Source organism: Contarinia nasturtii, unplaced genomic scaffold, assembly GCF_009176525.2.
Source record: "Contarinia nasturtii isolate CC-2019 unplaced genomic scaffold, AAFC_CNas_1.1 Cnas_scaffold_4311, whole genome shotgun sequence".
Lineage (NCBI taxonomy): Eukaryota > Metazoa > Arthropoda > Insecta > Diptera > Cecidomyiidae > Contarinia > Contarinia nasturtii.
In genome coordinates, this window is record NW_022201606.1 from 2,863,159 (window position 1) to 2,883,724 (window position 20,566).

Here is a 20,566-nt window from a genome sequence, read left to right on the forward strand (position 1 = left end):
TCCACATTGAAAATAAAAATGACAAACATTTCAGTGCAGTCTTTGTGCTCTAGTTTTTCCTAAAATAATCGTATTTCCACCGCAAATGAAACATTTACAATGTATTCATTCAAAAATAAACATTTTCGTTCATGAAACGACTGCATTCGCTATGGTTAAAGCCATTAGACGTATCCATTTTCGATCAGCTGATTTTTCGTACATGCAACAACACTCCTATTTGGCATCTCTTTGATGTTGTATGAGTGTCTTGAAGTGAATGAAGTGCGATGGTTAGCCATTTGCATCGATAGAATCTTTCATTGTGAAAAATCCATGTCAAAGTTATTCGTATGTTTCAATATCGCAACGATGGCATTTTTTCGTGTTCAAATTCTATCGATGAGTGTGTTTTTTGTCCAAATCTGAATTGGCACAGTCAAAATACACTAAATTGAATGGTATATACACAATAATTGAAAGTTTTGACTAATCAAAAATCAATACGTCAAAGTGCAAACAAATTATTATAAAAACAAAGACCCAATTAAAACAAAGACCCAAGTGTTTTTTTTCTTACGAAATTCTCGATTTATTTTTGTTTCTTGACGCAACCCAGTGCAGAATTATAAAATATGGGAAAGATGCAATATTTGAGGACGATTTAATTGCCAACATTAATTGTGCATGTACACTCTATAATCCAATATTGTTTGTTCCGTTTCGAGTTGATGATATCAATACGTTCTTCGGCCGTATATTTCGATAAGTTTGTTTGGCATAGGTTTCATTTTGCAAAGTTAGAAAGTGAATTGCGGAAAATATTCATGAGAGAATAAGACGAAAAATTTGTTTTTGTTTATTTTTGTGTGAAAACTATTGAAAACTGAAAGTCAGGCAAGTGTGCTCGATAGTTTGCATGAAAGTGGAGCAAAAATAAAGTACACATTGAAAAGCTACTCAAAGCTACAATCAAAGGTTGTTTTTGCTATATTATGCAGTTTTTGTCTATCTTTCCTGAAAATAACGCGTCATTATAAGTGAGACAGACAAAAGTCATATGTACAATTTTCATACGAGCAAATAAACCGAATTGGCAAACACAAAAACGATTGATTTGGTGCGTGTGAAACAATTTCCTTTTTGGGATCAAGGGTAAGTGCATTTGAAGTTCCGACTAATTTCCACATGATTGAAATTCATTTTCGTATTTTTTAAATTTAATTTGAAATTCATGCAATAATTTTCGTCGGATTGAATACGTAATATGGGTGGATGTGGCCAGTGTAAATATTTCATAATTGAAATGGGAAAAGTGAAGAAGCACAAGCCCTTTGTTTTTATTTCTCATTTAGTAGTTAGAGCAATATCATAAGTTAGAATAGATACAAATAGTACTTCTGAGAAACTACTATTCCGTATTTAGGTCATTCGTAAGAGAAAAATAATGACGTTGAAAACCATTGGGAAAATGAATAAGCAACAATTCAGTTTAATATTTAAAAAGACAGACTATATCAGACAGCTTCAATATGGACGATCAATTTTTTTTGATGCTTTCCACATTCTTCCGATTAACTTGGTTCGATCATTTTAATATGAACGAAGCCAACATTTGCATGACGTGAATTGAGGTTTTCTTCATTGTTGTTCGCATTATACTTGTTTTTGGTTTAAATTCGATCTCTTCGATTTTCCTGTACTCGGTTTCGCTGTGAAAACGTTTTACGCTTTAAACGAACTCACACAGAAAATCAAAACCGAAATACACACACGAGAAACGTCGTTAGAAAGAGAACGAAACATTCGGTAACAGCAATAGAACGAAACACATGCTTCGAAATCAAGTATTCAAGAAGCAAGCCCCTTAATCTTAATCACCAACACATTTGTTAAGCACTTCAATACTTTTAACGCTCGTTGGTGTGTTGCACGAATACGATCGACCATATATACATGCTTGTCTCTGTGTGTGAATGAGTATATGCCTAATGCAATACCATAGGGTGGCTTGTAAATTTCTTGAAGTTTCTAGAAGAAAAATTACCATTGAAATGAATAAATTCGATTTTCAAGTAAATTTCAAATTTAACGAAAATTTCGTTCATCTTTCGGACAAAAATCAAGTCAAATGGCTGACACTATTTATGAAAAACATTGATCGTAACACCCTAATTATGCGAACAAAAACAACATGGCATACACAATTGTGATACGGTACCACTACACATACACTCACACATCGAAGCGAATAACAAAACACACGAGCAGTGCATGAAATGTTTTAGCATGTCAGTCGAAGGAAGCACAAGGTTGAATAGCGTTCAGAATACACACATTTTCATATCAAATCATTTCGTATTTCGTACACACAACGTTTTATATTTTTATGCCTCTGTCGTAATAACAGTGCAAAGAATTCATCGGGCAAAGGCGTACACCAATGCCGCTGCGGAAAAAAGTTTGGAAAATTTCAAATAATTTATAGATTTTGTGTTCGAAAAATTATATAGAATAAAGTGCATTAAGACTCTGGTCTGCACGTATAGTGAAGCAATTCGAGTGAATGAGTAAAATCGTCTGCCGTTTTGTTCTTCGTTTAGCTGAAAACGGAAATAATTGTGAACAAAAGGGCCCAGAAAAATCTCGTAAGTTTTTTTCTACATTATTTTTTTTTCGTCGCGAATTCGATATATTTCGAGATAATATCAAAATTCAAGTTGACTTTTTGTAAAAAAAAAACATTGAACAGTTCGTTAAAATAGAAAAGTCAAAGTGCGGGTTTGCGTCGACACCAAATCAATTACGCTTCTCCATTTTTCTTTCTTATGTGTATTTTTTTTTCGTTCGTTCGTTCTTCGCCTATATTAGGATGGCATCGCGCATTAGTGTGAATTTCTGAAGAATTTCGTCATTTTAAGCAATTTTTTTTTCTTTCTCAACTCAAAAATTCGAGACAACTGTTAGTCAATAGAAGCAAATGATACTTCTACGTTCATCATTCCTTTCAATAGCCATAAGCTAAAGGTCAAACCTATACAGTTCTTTATTTCTTAATTACCATATGACAGACTGTGTCCCTTTGATAGGATTTGACAAAACGACATTTGTAAAATTCATGGAACGTGTGAGTGAATGAGAAAAAATTCCATGAAGGCGAAAATCACAAATACATCGATTCAACGGAAATCAGTTAATTCATATAACTCAATGTTGACATTGTAATTATTGAATGTGCGTAAATATGTTGAAATCAATTTGAAAATTATGCAATTTGTGTGTTTAGTGTTCCCAATTGGTGTAATTCATTCGACAATATTTTGAATGTCGACAAAATTGCAAGACTGTATCCCCAATTTTTTTTCTTTTGTCTCGTGATTTCGCCAAACGATTACATGTATAAACAGGAATGTGTGGTGAGTTTCATGTTGAATCAGCTGCGTCACACAAAGCTAATGTCTACTGCTTCTGTTTTTTTTTATTTGTTCTAACGACCAAACCAGATTTCAGCACACGTTATGACAGCCACTTCGTATGTACTGCATATGCTTATTTTGCTGTTCATTACTGCTGTTAATGATGTTCTATATAGTTATGTTTTATGCACTTTTTCGTAGACGCTATTCCATAATGATTTTTTTTGTTTTGAATTGTTTTATTTCAAAACGACCCATTGTCGATTTTATTGACTCAACGATGCTTTTTTCTTTGTTGTGTTTGGCGACTTGAATTCACCTTCGAATAAATAAATCATTTGGCTGTCGCGTTCATTTTAACCTATTTTATCGGCTTTGGCTATAAAGTTGGCTAAAAAGAACAGTTAGTTGTGTGTGATGCCTTATTTAACAAAACAAGAGAGACGCTGGCAGCACATTAGTATCGATTCAGTCGGTTTGATTTCATCACACATTGCTCCAACCAAATGCGTTAAGTTACACGCACACTTCATGAGAACAGAGTAAAATCGAGTAAAATGCTTCATTCTCTTTCCACATTTGACACATAGTTCATAGTATTTCAAGTTTGTGTCGACTCGTACGAGGCAACAGCGTATTAGTTTACTAAAGGGCCGTCAAAATAAGGTTATTTCGCGTTGAACAAACGATAGTCACATTTCCAGCGGCTAAAAATCAACGATACGCCTATATAAAATAAGAGTTTGTCGGAACATTTCGTTCATCGCATCTATTCATTGCAAACACGTTCGGTCGATAGATTTTGAGCTATTCAAACTAAACAGCATCAAAAAGTGAACGGAGCGACCATAAAGAGTAGATTTTGTTTTAAAGTAACGCACGAATCAAGATTTTACTGAAACAATATTCGGATCTCCGACTTAACGTTTTGAAATGTCAAATGAAAACAAAATGGGCGTTTGAACCAAAACCAGAGTATCAAATTCATACCGAAAGAATAAACAAAACACAAATTCACACCGTAGTGTAGTGTTTTTGTGTTGACGAGCTGGTTTTAATTGAATCTTTATTGATTATGTCCATCATCATATATAAGTGTCACGCAAATATTGCTATTGACCAAACATTCTTTATCTTCAGATTATTTTTGTCGAGGGATTCGTAATGAAATGGTGGACATATATAATACATATTCGGTGCGAACTTGTTTATATACTCAAATACGGTCCATGTTTTCAATTCATTTGGAATGATAATAATTTGTATTCTCACGCGTGTAAAATTGTTGCTAACAATGAAAGTGAAGCGGACCCTCGAGCGGACCGAGTCTTTGAGACGACTGCAGTCGTCGACTGCATTCAACACGTACGTTGTATTTAATAGAAACACACGAACGTGAATATATATGTGTATGTAATGCGTGGTATTGATGACAAAAAAAAATGTTTTAACAATATTCACGATTTTAATTTTAAAATTGAAGTCACGGTAAATGTTTTGAATTTTGTTAGAGTCGGCACAGTAGTCATTCAAATTGTTTGTAGTACGAAAAATAGGCGAGCAAACCAGGTCAAATGTGGAAATGCCATTGCTTTGTTCCCCAAGATAACTCCCCAAAAACTGTGCTATTTTTTATTAAATATTCTCCATTGCGACGTAGAATTCGATGAGAGATAAGAGGTGAATGTTGTTCAACACGGCATGCCTTCTTTTTGGCATTCGATTAAGCAATACGTTTCTAACATCTGGAAAAATGTAAAAATCGTACGAAAAAGGCGTTGTATTATTCAGCAATGAATGCATCGACAATTTCATTTCAGTTACCAGTCTGGAGATAATAATTATCGTTGAAACGAAATAAAATAACAATACAATATCGTTGAAATTATCAGTTACACAGACTGGGCTCACTTGGCTGATGCTTTAGGGTAAAAATTATCATTCCAACATATGTCTATTGATACGCATAGAGAAAACTTCCTCTTTTTTCTCTGTCTCGAAAACAACAATATGTTGATGGTTTTTTTTTTGATGATTTATTCATTTATCCAATAATTTATATACCATAAAAACAATTAAACGTAACACGATCACACAGTATACGGTATAAATCCCTCAGAACATTCGAATATTTGTTTCGTAAACAAAAGAACGAAGTGCGTAAATTGATGTAAGGTATTATTTTTAAATGCGACCAACAAAAAACGAAATACTGTAAATAAAGAAAAAATACAATTGGATTTCTTTTGTTCAGCCAATGAAATCAAACTTTCGAATCGAATTTACAATTTCAAAACATGAATTCTCTCCATTTACAAAAAAAGGCACATATTGAATCCGTTTCACACAAACACATACATTGTGACTATGGATAGCATGAGGTGAAACACATATTGTTATCCTGATGTTTGTTGTGCCTTTTCTCTCTTCCTCTCTCTCTTCAATACAGACACTGTTCCCGGTCGGAATAATATGGGTCCCAGTGTGTTGTTGCATGTGAATACGGTTGCATTTAATATGCGCACTGTTATTGTTGTTGCTATTGTTGCTGCATAAGAGTGAGGAAATGCACTCAATATGCAAGAAGAAGAAGGAACAACAACAATAATAACAACCATTTATACAACAACAGTCGAGCGGTTAGTGACCCTTAGCAGACATTTTACTTATTCTGTTCTTCATACACTGTCATCAAAAACATTCTGCATGCATGTGCATTTATTGATGTGTATATGTGCATGTACACGAGTGTGTGTTTGTGTGCGTTCGATGCGTTCTCTATACTTTTTTGATAATTTCATTTTATGCGTCTCGAGAATCGGCTTCATCGAAGAACCTTTGCATTGTTGCTCCTGAGACACGAAAATTAAACAGAACTGAACTTCGTCTCTCTTTCTCTTTTTCTCTCTCTGATTGTCTCTATGTCTGCACTTTATTTCAATGCTTTCGCATGAAACAGCAAAATGCATAATTAATAACAAAGCAAAACCGCCTATCCACAACTGTTCCTTTCAAGCCTTCTACACAATATCGGTACAATAATATCTCTCATTGATCGAAGTACTAGTATCGGACTGAACTGGTCGGAAATGCATACGGGACGATTAAAAAACAACAACAGCAACAATAAAAATCGTCTCTCATGTATAAATAAATCGATGCCTTCAATTGTATTGTGGCTTGAATGTCCCTTATTTTTAAGTGACACGATACCTGCCATCATACGGGCATTATAATTTTCGATGCGATTCATAGTTTCATAAAATGGTTTATTTATAAATTATTTACATTTGGTGTGGCTTTATTTCGCTTCTTATCCTCACACAAATGCTTTCTATAGATGTCGCCCGTCATGGCAAAGCTTCGTGCATTAAGTTTCAGACATTTAAATGATATGAAGAAACGACTGGAATATTTTGGAAAGAAAAATTTCAAAACATTCATGTGAAATATGCATTTTGTTGCAAATTATCAAACAGCTGTTTGATCCACAGAGAACACAACGCTAGAACAAACAAAATTTCACAGTTCAGAGCGACCAAGAAAGTTTTAATGCCATAACAGTGGGTCGATTGTTTATGTTTTGCATAAAAAATAAAACAAAGCTCATAAACTAAATTGCTTTATTGCACATTAATATGCTGTGAATTTAGTTTGTGTGGCACAAGCAATATGCGCCATACAAATTATAATGTAGAAATAAAAATCATACGTACAAGCTCAGCAAAGACACACACACACAAACTTTACATATGAATGTCCGAGAATGAATGTGATACTTTACTTTGCGCATTACATACAAGTCAGCACTTTTTATATATCTCAGGAGAAGTCTCACATTCATTCTCAGGTAATCATATATATCATGTGTGATTATGTGCGCAAAACCACTGAATGTCTCAAATTTAGATAGCGGTACAACCGAAGCCTATCGAAATTATGATCACATTCAATTTGCATTGAATTAATCCGAAGATAATGAAATCTAAAGAAAAACATTGCGTTCATTCTTTTCTTCTTATCCCTTATCTACATATAATATCGCTGTAAAGCGAATGGAACTGCAAACGAACAGATAATTATTTATGTTGTTTATTTTGGGATGATTCTTAAATGAGAGTGCAACATAATGTTCACAAATCGAAGCGAAACGCTAAATACACATAGTCAGAACGATGACGACAAAGAAGACGACGACGACAACAACAACAAAACTGTATTTCACAAGGCAATGTTCTGCTTCCCATCAAGTCAAATTGAATTCGAACAAACACGCGTTCACTTCACTCGTACAATAAACCATTGTATAAAGTGTGCTTTGTTCTTCTTGTTGATCGTTGCCGCTGTGTATGTGCTGATGATGAGCATGTATTCGGTTCGAATGTCGGCCTAGTTCGTATACAGTACACGCACACATATCTATTAAACAGCTGAATGCGCAGTTGATGTGCAAGTGTGCGAAATGCCACATTCGCTACGAGGCCTGAGAGAGCCCTATTTTAGTTTGTTTTTGAGTGCGCGCAGGAAATGAGTCAAATAGAGACGAAAAACAAAGAAAGTGAGAAAAATAATAACTCAAAAGACATTTGTTTCCCATTTTGAACAGTTTTAACCGTACGAAAAAATCACAGCCATTCGTACGACATTACATTTTTGATACTTGTGAAGCGCACATTTCATTATAACATTGATTTTTTTTTATTCGCACAGCGTAATAATATCGCGTTTCAATATTTAACGCTGAACTTGAAATATTACTCATTAAACGTTGCAGTATTCGTGTTTGTTTTACGAGTTTATGATCGAAAGTTGTTTTTTTTTTTTTACTTTGCGTCAAAGTTTTGTATCGTTTTTGCGCAACAAAAAATTCCCTGATTTACAATTTCAAGTTCAAAACCACTGACGGATTTAATGTAAGTTTATTTTGTACGAATTTTTTATTGTTTGGCCGCCATTAATTTTGTTAGTTTCACACATTTCATACGATAAAAAGAAAATTATTGAAATTCAATAGACAAAATGAACAATGCATAAAAGTTCAAAGCAACTCGCACTTAAGCATTGAATTTCGATTGTCATTGTTGACTATAGTGTTTAAATTGCATAAAGAGCGCATCTCAGTTGTGAGAAATCCATGGCTTCAAATTAAAGAGTATTGAAAAAAAAACTTTAGTACGCTTTCCAAATAAAATTTTAAACGCCAGAAAAGCAAGTACACGAACCAATGAATATGCCACAGTGCATGGTGCAAGTGAAAAAAAGTCATGTGAAAAAGATAAACACTGAATCTGCTTACATGTTGAATGGATAAAGACCCATCTATTCGACAAACGAAGCAGACAAACAAACCAACAAAGATTGGTAATTTTCCTTTTGCGCGACAGAGAACTCAATAGCTGTTGCACATTGGTTGTATACGGTTTGCATTTGTGTGCGTGCATTATCGTGTATGTATGGCGCAGTGTGACTGCGATAGTTGAATAGATTTCTCGTTTAAGTGAAATAAACATCGGATCGACAACCAGAACGAGTCGTTGGAAAATTATTACCGTACATGTATGTGTGTGTATATGAAACAAACACGAGTCGTTGGTTCGACGTTGCTCGCGCAACGAAGCAGTCGAGCAGCTAAAACAGCAGTAGCCATTGTGAACGGCACATCAATAGTGAACGACGACTTTTTATAGTCGCAGTGTATGTGTGCCCTTTTTTCTTGCTTCTTCGAAACACAAAGAAGAGAAATAGGAGACAAAAATAACTGTGCAATATTGTTATTCGGAACATTTTGAAGTGTCCAAAAATCTGATGATTTTTGATACATGTGAAGCTAAAATTGCAACATTGAGATTAACATTTTTTCCATTCACATACTGCAAAAATATTGTGTTAGGTTGTTGTTTAAAAAAAATATTGAGTTCAACAGCATTTTTCATTTGTGAAAGAGATAAAATATTTTTTTTCTGCTTCTCTTAGTTCGAAAGGAGGTTTGTTTTATATTTATGTAATATGGAAAGTGAAGATAGAGGTGAACAGAGCCCTCGTCCAGTTCCATTGCTATCCGCTAGACACACACATCAGACTGTTGGATTGGTAACGCAAGAAGCACATAGAGAGTATTTTATTGCTCGTGATCGTCAAATTTCTGGTTTATCTCCTCGGGAACGATCTAGAAGTCCAGTTGGTTACGTGACACGAAGAGAATTTGAGTCATTGAGAACGGAAGTGTCGCAATTGTCACTTCAGCTCAACAGATTGACCGAACTTTTGGAAAACCATCTTGGAATTCGGCCAGGTCCTTCAAAGTGCGTTTCATACTCTTTTTCACAATTAATTTTTTACACGATTTGTTTTCTATTGCTTGATGTATAATCAAGCTTTAGAATTGTTTTCGGTTTGTTTGTTTGTTTTTACTACGCATAACTCAAGTAAGGTATCACCTATCAACTTGAAACCTATTTTTTCAAATTCCTGAGCCCAATCCACGAAAAATATATTTTTCTTTTTGGAAAATTCGTCTAAGAAAATTATTTTTCTTGTAAATGAGGTTTTTCCTAAGAATTTGTATGAGAACTACAAGACAACTTGATTTTAACGTTGTAACTCGAGTTCAAATTCTACGATTTTGTTTAAAATCGCTCAGTTTGTAGATCTTCAGATGCCCTTTCGAAAAAACATACCCAGAATACCCGATCGACCTCGTGACAAGTGGCTCTACTACAACAAACTACCGAATTTCTGTGTATTTTCATGAATTTTTTGACGAAAGTCGATATGACTCGAATTCAAATCATATAATTTTGATTGAATTGGTTAATTTTTCTGCGGATCTCTGGGGTTTTAAAATATTTTTCGAATTCCACTCGATTATGCATCGATACATCTAGCATTACTTCCAAGTCCTTTGGCAGTGTATTTTATATTAATTTTGTTTCATTTCTCCCCCTAATGCATTCATTTATTTTAACACCTTTTTATTTTTTTTCATTTCCATCATTTATAGCAATTAAGAAATATTTATTTAGTGTGAGTTAAGTTTAAGGCATTTAAAACCCATTTTTTCGACCATAAATTAAATATTTTGATTTAATGTCTTTTTAGGTACCGATGTCATGGATCAGCCTAATTTCATCGCAAGTCGTACACGATCAAAGACACACAGTTCTCCGTCACCGTATAAGAAACCAAAATTAACCCCGAAAACCAATTCAATTTCACCTAGTGTAGATACTAATATAGCTGCAACGCTGGGTTCAAACATACGCAAAACATCGACTCGGCATCATAACACCGAAAGTGCCAGTACGAGCACTTCACGGCGAACACCGACCAATAATTTATCGGCCGCACACGAAACGAACTCTTTTAACAATAACGTGAGTGAATTTATTATTATTAATTATTACTTTTATCATGATTGAAAACAATGAGTGCGATGATTTATTATTTATGACTGCGTTTTTTTTAGGTTTCACAATCGTTAAATCCAGCAAGTCTCCTAAGACGTAGTTCAAGAAGTAAGGTTCAGCAACCGACTGCAACGACGGGTTCCTGCGTTAGTTCCGCTGCAAGTACACAGGCTTGCACATCGTATCAAGTACGCGGTCCAGCTTCATCAGCAAACGAAGCTGGTGCTAGTGGTTCAACCTCGACAGTTGCATCACAGAGCAGCAGTTCGGGTAACAATAGCTCTAGACGGCGTCGAAAATCAGCCACATACATTGCAAACGCTGGAAAATTACATGATACAGACAACAATCAAGTTTTAGTTGAAGCTTCAACATCGGGAATGGCAAATAATGGATCTCGTGATGCAAATGCTCATAATCAGGGCCAAACTCATTACGGTAAAGCCAGCAAAAAATTCTCATTAAAACTACACAGAATGACATTCACTTCAGCTGACTCAAACTCTTCTTCTTCCACAAAAACCAACGAATTGATAGATATGTCAAATATACACAGTTTAAGACGGAGTCCACGTGGTAGTGTTAAGACAAGCAATTTAAGCACATCGGCGACCGTTCACACATCGCCATTAGCCGTCAATGCGTCATCAATCGCAACGTCAAAGTAAGTTGAAACATATCTTCTTCTTTTTTCAATTCGCATGCTCTAGCACTTTGACTCGGTTCTTTTATGCAAATACCCCGAAATGATAATGATTTAGAAAAAAACCAAAATTTGTGTTTATATGATTTTATACTGTTTACTTACATCAAATTTTAAACATTTATTTACATCGCAGCAACACCAAATCATCTTCCTCGTCAAATAATTTAAGCAACACAGCCACAACAACGCCATCACCATGGGATGCTGGTCATCATCATTATCACAGTACAGCTGGTTCGTCTGGTTCAAGCAGTAATAAACAATCATCGGCTTCATTGCGCGGAACAAGCTTCTTTTCGGCACTCGATTCAGCGCTCGCAATAACTCAAAGCCAACCATCCACTTCACAAACGGCCGGTGTTTCAGTTTCGCTTTCAAACAGCAATGGTTCGGCATCACAACAGACGTCAGCACTTCCCGCTAGTACAGCGGTCGCATTTAGTGGTGACTCTGAAAGTTTGGCAAACGTAAATTTGGCCCATAGTCTGGCTGGTGCAAGTGGTTCACTTCCAGTCAGTTTCGGTAGTTCGGCTCCATCGGCCATGGATCCCGAAGCGGCAGACGATCCAGACGTTGGACGTTTACAAGCATTGTTGGAGGCTAGAGGCATTCCACCTCATGTATTCGGTTCATTGGGTATGTTCAAATTGATTATTTCTCTTTTTTTTTTTTTCAGAAAACCTTACTGACTGAAATTTCTATATGAATTACAGCTCCTCGCATGCATCATTTATTGCACAGAACAATCGGTTCAAATAGTACGTCGAAAGCACAACAATTGCTACAAGGTTTGCAGTCGAATGATGAAAGCCAGCAATTGCAAGCAGCAATTGAAATGTGTCAAATGTTGGTGATGGGCAATGAAGATACTCTGGCAGGTTTTCCAGTAAAATTGGTTGTCCCAGCTCTCATCAATCTACTTCGAATGGAACACAATTTCGATATAATGAATCATGCATGTCGTGCACTCGCTTATATGCTCGAAGCATTGCCCCGATCATCGGCAACTGTGGTCGATGCCATTCCGGTGTTTCTTGAAAAATTGCAAGTCATTCAGTGTATGGATGTTGCTGAACAAAGTTTAACCGCATTGGAAATACTTTCACGTCGTCACAGCAAAGCCATTTTACAAGCCAACGGTATATCGGCTTGTTTAACGTATTTGGATTTCTTTTCGATGAACGCACAACGATCCGCCTTGGCCATAACTTCGCATTGTTGCTTAAATCTTCAGCCAGATGAATTTCATTTTGTAAGCGAATCATTGCCATTGATGTCACGTTTGCTAACGCAACAAGATAAAAAGTGTGTTGAATACGTATGCACGGCATTTTATCGTTTGGTTGAGAGTTTCCAACATGATCCAACCCGATTGCAAGAAATTGCCAAAAAAGATTTACTCAAAAATTGTCAACAACTATTGGTTGTAACGCCATCGATATTGAACTCAGGCACATTTACCAATGTAATTCGTATGCTCAGTATTATGTGCTCGAATTGTCCGGATCTGGCAATAACTCTATTGAAAATCGACATTGATGCAACGCTATTGTACTTGCTGACCGGATCATCTGATACTTTGGCAACACGACAAGCAAATGGCGGCACCACCGATATTGAATTAGTCGAACGAAATCCACAAGAATTATACGAAATCACCTGTTTGATTGGTGAATTAATGCCACGTTTGCCAAACGATGGAATATTCAGTGTGGATGCACTGTTTGAAAAACCAGTACAACAGGACCAGGTTACTTGGCAATGGCGCGGTGATCGTGGCACATGGCATTCTTATTCGATGATGGATTCGCGTGCAATCGAGGCTGCTCATCAAAATTCGGATGATGAAATCAGCTTATCAACAATGGGCCGAACATATACAATTGACTTTCATGCAATGCAACAAATAAACGAAGACACAGCAACCACACGACCAGTTCAACGGAAAATAAATCCAACAGCAAATGCAAACACAACACCAAATATGCTGGCCACTGACTCAAAGAATGCTAATACAGACGGTGCGGTTGGTTTTGGTGAATGTCTGCACGGTACCGGAACGGTTAATCTAGCATTACGACCACCAAATCCATATAGGGATGCTCGATTGGCTTGTTTGCGCGAAGAGCGCGGTCTTGCAGCCGAATTTATTAAAAATATGTTCTCAGTTTTGTACGAAGTGTACAGTTCATCAGCCGGTCCATCGGTTCGATTCAAGTGTTTACGTGCACTCTTGCGAATGGTGTATTTCGCAAGTGCAGATTTATTACGTGAAGTTTTAACAAATCAAATGCTATCGTCACACATTGCTGGCATGATGGCATCCAATGATTTGCGAATTGTTGTTGGTGCCGTTCAAATGGCCGAAATTCTTATGCAAAAATTACCGGAAATATTCGGTGTTCATTTCCGTCGTGATGGGGTTATGCATCAAATAAGTTTATTAGCCGATCCAAAATTGCCGATTTGCGAAAAATCGAAAAACACACCGTCGTTAAGCACCCCGTCAGTTACCGTTTATGAATTTGATTCGAGCAAATCAACACCGAGCAGTGTTTTAAGCTCGTGTTTCTCGCGAAACAGTAGTACTACGACAACACCATTGACTCATCATCAATCGGCACCAATGTAAGTTGATATTTGATTATTTTTTCCTTTAAATTTCGATGGCTTTTAACCTTGAAAAATACTAATTCTGTTACGTACATTATGTTCCTAGGCAACGCCGACACATGGGTCCATCTACGTCATCGGCAAGTTTCTCGTTGCAAGCCGGCGGCACAACTAATAGTCCGATGCCACTCAATCACCAACAACCATTGTCGACAGCATCCTTAGTTACCTTCCATCATCCAGGTAAGATAAATCTCTCTGTGTAACTATTCTAATTAAATGTCATACAAAATCCATATACATTTCATGTGGCTTATTTTTTGCACTGAATTCAATTAGTGTATTTGATTCGTGTTACTAATTCAGATCAAATCAAATTGTCTTTTCTCTATTTTGTACATGTTTCCCTTTTGTTTAACGTCTTTTACGAAAATCTACGCTCCCCACTATTTAAATGTATTTGAAACAAAAAAAAAATCCAATACTTCATAACACAAATCTCCGTTTAAATAACCAAATCCCAAAACAAACAAACAAAAAACCAAATACTTGTCCAAAACAAATCGAGTAGTAGAGTCAACTTCTAAAGATTATTCGCTACCGCCTCACCATAATAATTACCACCTGCATCATCATCATCAACAACAACAACAGCAACAGCAATACCAACGTCTTACAATCCACCATAATTCTCATGCACATTACATGCTCACAGGTACTTTCGATGAAGTTATACAAAAAACAATAGCACTTTAGCTCGCCTATAAACCTGAACGACTGTGTGTATTACTCTCCCACTCTCTCTCTCTCTCTACACTTACACATGTATATAGAAACGATTGGCTCAAAATTTTATCTCAATATCATTTTATCGGATCACAAATTATGTAGATAAACCTATTTCCTAATATATATTATGTTTTTAATATTAAAATATAAAATGCACCCTTATTTACTTACACCCCTTTCCCATTCAAAGTCAGCGCAAAAGTTTATCAAATTTCAAAATTAAACCAGGATGAAACGTCCCTCATTATTTTTGCTTATTATAAACCAATACTTTTGTTCTGATCGAAATCGAAATCGAAAATTTCTATGTTGGCATGGCACTCATTTGTTTGGTAGTTGGATGTTTTAAATCTTTTTTTTCCTGTATGTTATTATTGTTGTTGGTTATTGGATTCGACCTTTGTTTATTACATTTTAATGAAAAAAAAATTATTTTACAGAAGTGATGAGTGTTGGTGGCGATGTTGTAAGCGGCGGTGCATCCAGCAGCAGTGTCACCACAAACATTGCACTTCCAATTGATCAACAGCAACAACAGCAGCCGCAACAACAATCTCAGATTGGTCATTCAAGTCATTCGACACAATCACATGCGAATGCTATTCAAACAAAAATGTCAGATATATTAAAACGAAAAGCACCACCAAAGCGTAAATCTCAAACTTCATCACGATCAAAGACTCGAAATCAAGAGCACAACAACGAACAACCGTCGGTGATGCAAGAGTTGATGAATAAAGCATCAGCTTTGGGATCATCGGGACGTAGTACACCATCTACATCGTCGACACCAATGAATGTAGGCGCCAGTGGAAGTGCCGGCTCATCGGGATCGTCTCGTTCACGTTTCGGTTCAAGTTCAAAGACTTCATCGTTTTTGGCATCATTGAATCCAGCTCGTTGGGGTCGAACCACTTCAATGCATTCGCATTCATCGTCAAAAGACAGCGGTCATTCGAGCAGTAGCGGCGCTGGAACCAGTAGTTCAAGCACATTGATCAATGAACATTCGTCAAGCTCCAGTTTGATTGCAGCTGGAAATCGTGAAAAAGCACGCCAATGGATTCGTGAACATGCTGTTGAGTTCAATAAGCATTATGATGGTGAAAGTGATTTAGCTAGTGAACCAACAGTTTTAGTACGTTTGACCACCGTCATTCAGAATTTGAATGGAAATCTTGAAAGTTGCGTCGACGCACTTAATGATCTCAAGCATATCCTACTCATTAGTGATATATCACCGTTCGAATTCAATCACTCTGGTTTGATTCGTTCGATGCTTAAATTTATGACATCCGAACAAGAAGCCGTACACAGAGACGATAGACTGCGCGCTTTCTTAAACGTATTCACCGGTTTACCATTGAATACAACAAAGTAAGTTTTCTTTCACACACACACACATTCATTTTCACATAATAAATTTATTCGCTAATTTATTAAATCATTTGAATTTCAGTGTCAGCGGGTCTATTCTATCAAGTGCAAATATTGAGAACTCCGCATTTAGTTCATTTGTAGCCAAATTAAATGGTTGTGTCACCCAATTGGAACAGTTTCCGGTAAAAGTTCATGACTTTTACGGTGGTTCGAATACAAGTGCACTTAAATTTTTCAACACGCATCAATTAAAGTGCAACCTACAACGTCATCCAGATTGCACGAATTTGCGTCAATGGAAAGGTGGTACCGTTAAAATTGATCCATTGGCTTTGGTACAGGCCATCGAACGATATTTGGTTGTGCGTGGCTACGGTGGAATTCGTGTCGATTCCGAAGAAGACTCCGAAGAGGATATTGACGATAGCGTGGCAGCGGTTGTTATGTCACAAGCATCATTCAAACATAAGCTACAATTTTTGATTGGTGAAAATGTGTTGCCATATGATATGACTGTGTATCAGGCTATTCGACAGTTTTCGCCACTAGTTAATGATCAATCGGAAACCGATACAGAGTCAGATATAATGCAAAGTAAGTGGTTTTTAGCATTTTATTTCAATCGACTATTGTTACTAATGCTTATATAATTGAATTTTTGTGATAGGTAATGCAAGCATTTGGGTTCAACAGCATACCATTTACTATCGTCCAATTGAGGAAGAACCAAGTCAACACGCGCATAATCAACCCAGTGGTAGTAGTTCAAGTAATGCCGTTGGTGGTACATCGATCAGTACGCGAGCATCATCGTCCTCTTCGTCATCGTCTCGAAAACACTCAGAAAAATCGTCATCAAAGTCATCACGCAAGAAGTCTGAATATTGGACCGATGGCATTCATCAAGTTGTTTCGCCGATTTCAAGTTTCTTAACGAATTTATTGCCCAAAGATATAGTAACCGTTCAAGATGCATCTTTGGATGCTTTGTGCATGTTACGTATTGTGCATGCATTGAATCGACACTGGGAATCACTTTACAATGGCAACTTTACACATGAAGATATTATTCCGGCATCGGAATTCATTCACTCTAAGGTAAGAATATTATCAACCAACAAATATCTCTTGTTCAGACTTACTAATTGACCATTTTATCGATTTTCTTTATAGATAACGGCCAAAGCAAATCGCCAACTTCAAGATCCACTCGTGATAATGACTGGAAATCTTCCACAATGGTTACAGCAAATTGCAACAGTTTGCCCATTCCTGTTCCCATTCGAAACACGCCATTTGCTATTCTATGCCATAACATTCGATCGTGATCGTGCATTGCAACGCTTGCTTGAAACTACGCCTGATCTCAATTCAACGGATACCACCGAAAAAGTCACACCACGTTTAGATAAACGTAAACGTACCATATCACGTGAAGACATTCTCAAACAGGCCGAACACATCATTCAGGTAAATAAAAAATTGTTTCGACACACACACACACATGCAGTCACCAAATATGATGTTGATTTTGATTTTAAATTTGAATAGGACTTTGGACACACAAAAGCACTGCTTGAAATTCAATATGAAAATGAAGTTGGAACCGGTTTGGGACCAACGCTTGAATTCTACGCACTGGTTTCGGCTGAAATTCAACGCTGTGATTTAGGTTTATGGAATGAAAGTGATACGTATCATTCACCATCTTCATCAATCGATGACTGTGTTAAGAATGTGGTGAATGAAATGGAAGACGATCAACAAATGTCACAAACAGATGAACAAGGTAAATTTAATTTTATATTAATGATTATGACATTGTAATTGTAAACATTTTTCTTGCTTGCACCAATTTAGATGAGGTTAACAATGCACTGAATCCGATATCAAATTATCAAACGTCAGCGGCGAATGTTCGACAATACGTTCATGCCCAATTCGGTCTCTTCCCAATGCCAATCAGTCATAGTGCCAAACAAATACAAATCTCACGCACCAAATCAAAATTCAAGTTCTTGGGCAAATTTATGGCTAAGGCAATCATGGATAGTCGAATGGTATGTTACAAATTAGCTCGTCCACAATACAAATTTGCATACTCAAACTTTCCATGTTCTGTTTAAATTTATAGTTGGATCTACCATTTTCAATCCCATTCTATCGATGGTTGTTGTATGAAGACAGTTCACTTGGACTGGCCGATTTATCATCGGTGGCACCAGAAGTTCAAGTCTCATTGAAACGTTTGCAGAATATTGTACGTGAACGTGATGAAATTTTGGCAAATTCAGCCATAGATCAAGACACCAAAAATGTCAAGGTATATTTCAATGCATTCCTTCGTACACGGACCGTTGTAACATTGTTTTTTGTTTCATATTTTTTTTCTTCAAATAACAGATTGAAAGTTTACATTATGATGGCTGTCCAATTGCCGATTTGGGCTTGAACTTCACACTTCCAGGTCATGCAACCATTGAACTCCGTCGTGGTAGTCGAGATACTGCAGTCAATATTCATAATTTGCACCAATATGTCGCTTTAGTAACCCAATGGTTCTTAGTCGAAGGTGTACAAACACAATTCGAAGCACTCCGTGAAGGTAAAAATGATAAACAATTTTATTAATCTAACCGTTCATTATTTAATGTTGTGGATTTTTTATTCATTAATTAATAGGATTTGATTCGGTGTTCCAATCACAACGATTGCGTCTCTTCTATCCCGAAGAAATCGAAAAGGTGCTGTGCGGATCAAGTTTGAACAACTATCATCGTTGGGATGTGAAAATGTTGCAAGATTGTTGTCGTACCGACCATGGATTCACACCCGAATCGAAGGCCATTCAGTATTTGTATGAAATACTAAGCACATACAATCGCGAAGAACAACGTTTATTCTTGCAATTTGTCACCGGTTCACCGTGTTTGCCGACTGGCGGTTTCAAGGCATACAATCCACCATTGACCATTGTACGCAAAACACTCGATCCAAATGAGAATCCAGATGACTATTTGCCATCAGTCATGACATGTGTTAACTACTTGAAACTGCCCGAATATTCGAGTCGCGAAGCAATGCGTAGCAAATTGAAAACGGCATGTGTTGAAGGTAGCATGAGTTTCCATTTGTCTTAAATTCAACACAATCACAATGAAAACAATCAATGCTATCATATCAAGCATTTGCTGAACACAAAGAAAACCAATTCAGATGCCAAAATAGAACTTTATTTAATCGAAAATGGTCGAATGAAGAGAACCAATTATATCAATATGATCCCTTGAAAAAAACGATCTGTGAATTTGCCATTTGTGAAGCATTTTCTGTATCATCAATGTGAGAAAATCTAACAAACATGAATATCAAATAAAATCAAAATTGAAAGACAAAATATAATATACATAAATATTGGAATGAAATGAAAAGAATGATCATGTTAAAATCACCTAATCAAGTGATTTTTTGTATTTGGAAAAAAAAGAGAATGGATTTGAATGTTCAGTAGTAGTGGTTAAGCGAAGAAATTGTATTGCTATTCTCCAAAAATGAAATGAAGTGAGAATGTCACCGAAATAAATTCACATCAAATTAATTGAAATTATCTGAAGAAAATCCAACTTCAAAACGATTCTGTTGTAATGACAAAAATATTATGAAAAATTATGAAGTTTTGATTACAAAACAACCATAAAGAAATGAACATTCAAAAAATAAACCAATCGAATCGAAAACCATTATCTAAACAGTGAAAAAAACGAAAAAAAAGACCAAACATTAAATGTGTTGTTTTTTGTTTCTTCGAACACTAATTGGTTACAATTTGAATCTAATATATATATACAGTCTCATAGCTTTACATTCATAGTAATTGTCAAGGAAAATCATGAAATCCACAACATACACGTTCACATCAGAAATAGCTTGATTTGAATGGAGTGAAAACTGTACGGCGGCAATGCGATATTCTTTTCTCTATACTACATAGATCCAAGATCTAATTACATACCCTTCCCCCCTATTTGAACGTGTAATGAATACATTTATTTCAAACATACAACTATGGAACACAAAAAAAAAACAAGCGAAATCAAATGCGATAATTAGATGATACAAACGATTTAAAATAAACAATGAACAAAAATAGAACATATTTATCATTTCTAGCATTGTAAGAGTACATTTTTGGGTATAGCATTCTAATTTTAAAGATAATTGAATTGAAAGCTAGCAATAAAGTATCAAACAAATATACGTATTCTTGTGTTTTCTTT

General features: G+C 36.0%; 1 protein-coding gene across 8 annotated transcripts; it reads left to right on the plus strand.

The window, feature by feature from the left end:
- Positions 1-273: 273 nt before the first annotated feature.
- On the plus strand, positions 274-20,438 carry LOC116350568 (E3 ubiquitin-protein ligase TRIP12). Of its 8 annotated transcripts, XM_031782392.1 has the most exons (17): positions 2,365-2,627; positions 10,494-10,768; positions 10,861-11,239; positions 11,339-11,465; positions 11,641-12,143; positions 12,221-14,135; positions 14,227-14,363; positions 14,692-14,835; positions 15,350-16,286; positions 16,369-16,883; positions 16,957-17,387; positions 17,463-17,759; positions 17,841-18,078; positions 18,150-18,349; positions 18,424-18,612; positions 18,693-18,894; positions 18,972-20,438. In XM_031782392.1, the coding sequence occupies exons 1-17, from the start codon at positions 2,546-2,548 to the stop codon at positions 19,427-19,429; spliced, it is 7,029 nt and encodes a 2,342-aa protein (XP_031638252.1). In that variant the 5' UTR covers positions 2,365-2,545; the 3' UTR covers positions 19,430-20,438. The 8 variants fall into 8 exon arrangements, with proteins under 8 accessions (XP_031638247.1, XP_031638245.1, XP_031638252.1 ...); XM_031782387.1 differs by lacking the exon at positions 2,365-2,627 and adding an exon at positions 274-1,134 and having other exon boundaries at positions 10,861-11,465; XM_031782385.1 differs by having other exon boundaries at positions 2,364-2,627; positions 10,861-11,465; positions 14,695-14,835.
- Positions 20,439-20,566: the final 128 nt, after the last annotated feature.

Excerpts from the sequence above, each read along its gene's own strand:
- LOC116350568 (XM_031782384.1), top strand. The coding sequence starts at position 2,546 with ATGAGTAAAATCGTCTGCCGTTTTGTTCTTCGTTTAGCTGAAAACGGA. Across the intron at positions 14,136-14,226 it reads CATCATCAATCGGCACCAAT|GCAACGCCGACACATGGGTC; the intron begins GTAAGTTGATAT and ends TTATGTTCCTAG. Across the intron at positions 18,350-18,423 it reads CAATCATGGATAGTCGAATG|TTGGATCTACCATTTTCAAT; the intron begins GTATGTTACAAA and ends TTAAATTTATAG.